This window comes from Oncorhynchus clarkii, chromosome 6, assembly GCF_045791955.1.
Source record: "Oncorhynchus clarkii lewisi isolate Uvic-CL-2024 chromosome 6, UVic_Ocla_1.0, whole genome shotgun sequence".
Lineage (NCBI taxonomy): Eukaryota > Metazoa > Chordata > Actinopteri > Salmoniformes > Salmonidae > Oncorhynchus > Oncorhynchus clarkii.
This window is the reverse complement of record NC_092152.1, coordinates 18789080-18793282: the sequence shown is the minus strand read 5'-3', so window position 1 is coordinate 18793282 and position 4203 is coordinate 18789080. Positions and strand designations below refer to the sequence as shown.

At 43.2% G+C, this 4203-nt stretch overlaps 1 protein-coding gene across 1 annotated transcript; it reads left to right on the top strand.

The window, feature by feature from the left end:
- Nucleotides 1-1986: 1986 nt before the first annotated feature.
- LOC139411941 (forkhead box protein B2-like) lies at nucleotides 1987-2928 on the top strand. The gene has a single exon (XM_071158706.1). The coding sequence runs from the start codon at nucleotides 1987-1989 to the stop codon at nucleotides 2926-2928; it is 942 nt and encodes a 313-aa protein (XP_071014807.1).
- The last annotated feature ends 1275 nt before the right edge of the window (nucleotides 2929-4203 follow it).

Below are 4203 nucleotides of genomic sequence, written 5' to 3'. Positions count from 1 at the left end.
AAAAACATGTTTTCACTTTATCATTTGTGTGACATATGTGTAGTTGGGTGAGATAAAAAAAATCTATGTCATCCATTTTGAATTCAGGCTATAACACAACACAATGTGAAAGTATGAATACTTTCTGAAGGCACTGTATGAGGTATCCTTCTGAACAGCGTGCATAAAGTTAAATAGGTTGCATAAAGTTGCATTTTGAGGCATCAAAATTACTGTGCATAAAATACACTTAGTGTACAAAACATTAGGAACTATGATCCCTTATTGATGTCACTTGTTAAATCCACTTCAATCAGTGTAGATGAAGGGGAGGAAAGGGAAAGGGGGATACCTAGTCAGTTGTACAACTGAATGCATTCAAATGAATTGTGTAACCCAACCCCTCTGAATCAGAGAGGTGGGGAGGGCTGCTTTAATCGAGATCCACGTCTTTGGCGCCCGGGGAACAGACAGGTTAAATAATGATTTTTAAACCTTGAGAAAACTTAGACATGCATTGCGTATGTGTGCCATTCAGAGGGTGAACGGGCAAGACAAAAGATGTAAGTGCCTTTGAACGGGGTATGGTAGTAAGTGCCAAGCGCAACGTTGTTGGGGTTTTCACGCTCAACAGTTTCCCGTGTGCATCAAGAATGGTCCAACACCGAAAGGACATCCAGCCAACTTGACACAAGTGTGGAAAGCGTTGGTCAACATGGTCCAGCATCCCCGTGGAACGCTTTCGACACCTTGTAGAGTCCATGCCCGGACGAATTGAGGCTGTTCTGAGGGCAAAGGGAGTGTAACTCAATATTAGGGAAGGTGTTCCTAATGTTTTGTACACTCGATGTAGCTAGGACTAGCTTGGAATCTGTAATATTTCTTCACATAAACAAAGAGAAAACTAAGATAGAAAATGAAGATAAAGCCTATAACGAATTTTTAAAAACGCAACTTTAATAATTTAGGGATCTGTAGTAGCCTAGTTAAAAAGCCACACTGTTTCAAGTTGACCTCATTAACTCACATAAGGGACAAGTTGTTAATTTTCATGAATGATTTAGAATTAGGCCTATCGGGGACTAAAATGTACAAAATTGGTGAAAGATAAAGTACATTACAACTTATTCTAATAAAGACGTAGGCTGTAGGGCTATTCCACAATTTAAAAAAGTGTAAGAACATTTGTCTGTTTTTCAATTATCTTTTAATAATCTCTTTATAGTAATCATAATATTAACTTTAGTATTATTAGATTATAGGCTACTATTATGGGCTTTTATTTGCCTCATCACTAACACTAATATTATATCCACCCTTTTTCTTCTCAGAGCGCGCGAGTTTCCTGATTGGCACCGGCTAACGGCGCGCGGATGTGTTTAGATTCTCCCTTCCCCTCTCCTGTAATCCTCATCATCCATCCCTCCCCTTCCCCCGCGACGGGTCCGTAAGTGCCTGAATACCATGTGATAATAGAGCGAGACCTGCAGGGGTCTCTGCGCCGCTCCAGCCTTACAAAAACGGCAAGGGGTGGCCAGAAGAGCGCACACGAAGAGCATTAGGCCCAAAGCGAGGAGCATCACCAACTCCTGCCCTGTACTGTCGCAGAGACTGCGAAAGAGGCGGACTTTATTTGATGTGTTGTACTTTTACGCGCGAGATAAACGTGTAGGCTAAATTAGTGTGCGCCTGTGGACGGAAAAAAAACACGATTCTTCAAGGAAACCTTTTGGTGCTTTTTGTGATCCGCATCTTTGGGGAATTCATCTGGAGAAAACATGACCAGAGTCTGTGTCTGTGTTTGCCTGACTGACTCACTTATGATCTTCCATGTACACCACTAAAAGAAGAACAACATGCCAGGAGATCAATGATTTTGGTGTCTCCAAACTGTGGAAAACTCTGACTCGCGCCAAGTCACTCATACTGACCAAAGACTTGCAACAACATTCAGGCGCCCTTAAACAGCATATGCTATTGATACATCATAAATAAGTAACCAAAAGCATGCCTCGTCCGGGGAAGAACTCGTACAGCGAGCAGAAGCCGCCTTACTCTTATATCTCTCTGACAGCCATGGCCATCCAGAACTCCACCGAGAAGATGCTTCCACTGAGCGACATCTACAAGTTCATCATGGACCGATTCCCTTACTACCGGGAGAACACACAGCGGTGGCAGAACTCTCTGCGACACAACTTGTCCTTTAACGACTGCTTCATCAAAATCCCCCGGCGGCCCGAACAGCCGGGGAAGGGCAGCTTTTGGGCCCTGCACCCAGACTGTGGAGACATGTTCGAAAACGGCAGCTTTCTACGCAGGAGGAAGCGCTTCAAACTGCTGCGCGCTGAGCACATGGCCTGCAAGAGCTCCCCAATGATGCACTATTTCCACCACCAGGGCAAGCTGAGTGGAGGGCATCATGAGCACCAAGGCCCCGCCGCGGCAGTGGGAAGGCTCCCCCACTTCCAGAGCTACGGCAGCATCAACTGCGGACAGTCCGGCGGCTTCAAGCACCCGTTCGCCATTGAGAACATCATAGGTCGGGACTACAAGGGCGTGATGACAAGCGGGCTGCCCATCACTTCGGTAATGCAGCACCTGGGCTACCCTGTGCCCGCGCAGCTCAGCAGTGTGGTCAACTCAATGTGGCCGCACGTCGGCATGCTGTCAGATTCCATGAGCGCCATGCCCCTACCAGTCTCCTCAGAGTACGCTCCCTTTGGCGTGTCCATGAAGGATCTCTACCACCACGCGAGCGGACAGACGCTACCCACCATGCCCGTGCCCATCAAACCGACCCCGTCTATGGGTCCGATGCCCGGTCTTTCGGGCCTTCCGCCCGGCCCATCGCATCTCTGCTCCCCTTCTTCCTTGCTGGAGAAGAATGGTTCCGATCCTTTGGAGGGCATGGGCAATCCGATACACCCGGTTCTCCTGCTGCCTTAACCGGATAAAACGTCAAAAACTCGATTCTGTATCGACGAGGGAACAAACAACATAAGGGGCAAGAGCAGTATCTAAAATGTTAATCATTTAGCCTATAGTTGCCTAAAAGTTGAGCAGGTATGGTGACCTGTGAAGGAATTCAGACTGTAGGCCTATCATTCTAGTGATGAGTTGGCTACCACGCATTTCAGCATAATTTGTTCTTACTCCATTAGCACATTGTGAAGGCATTTGCCACATTAAAAGTGGCACTGAAATACAATCAGGAATTGACCCAAAGAGAGTTTTGATTTAATAATCATAATTAATTCAATAAAAATATAGAGGAAGATCAAAACTTGCTGCCTCAGTTTTTACATGTTTGAGTGGATAATATAAATTGTTTTAAAGTTTTTGTTCATTAGATTTAATTGAATAATTAAATGTGTAGTTTAATAATAACACAATGTATATGGACTGTTGTTATTAGCACGTAAGATAAATGTTATAACTGTAAAATAACATTATTTATCTTAAGAGATTTATAAAGAACTTTAAACGAAATACATGATCTGTCATGAGTTATTGTGTTAAGTTTTAATTGGAATGATTTCTTTGAATTATCGAGACGTTATTTTTCTGATGTTGTTTGCTAGTTTTCATTTAGTGCGTGACACCTCGTGCGAAAGTCATGAGAGCAAGTTCAACTATTTTGCACCTTATTAGGCCTATAGGCCTACACACGATATTTCAGGTTTCAATTTATGCGGTTACATTCAAGCTTATTCAAACTCATTCACACTCTTGAAAATGTTGTAATACAAACATAAAGGCAAATGTTTGCTTTGAGGGGTATCGTGATATTCACAGAGCTGGTCACGGAGCTGAAGAGTAGTTTATGCCTTTTATGGTTATTGTTAGGTTTGAAACATCTACACATTATCACACACATGGGCGAGGCCAATAAAGCGCCAAAAAAACGTTCTGTCTCGCGCGGAACCTAACCCAAATGAAACCGTTTATTAACGAGTGATTTCTCAGTGTTTGTATACAAGCCAATGTCCCACATATTGAATTATATTGAAACATCCTGTTAGGCTATGCTAACATCAAATATAATTTCCAGAATATTGTTGTAACATGTAGCATATAGGCCTATAATTGGAAGCTCTAAACGTTAATTATTAAATGAATAGGTTATTAAATCTGTCAATCAAATTCAGTTTTTTGCAAGAACTCAAGAGGTAGCACTGTGTGTGCATGTGTGCCTATGAGTGTGTGTGCCACAAAAGATGG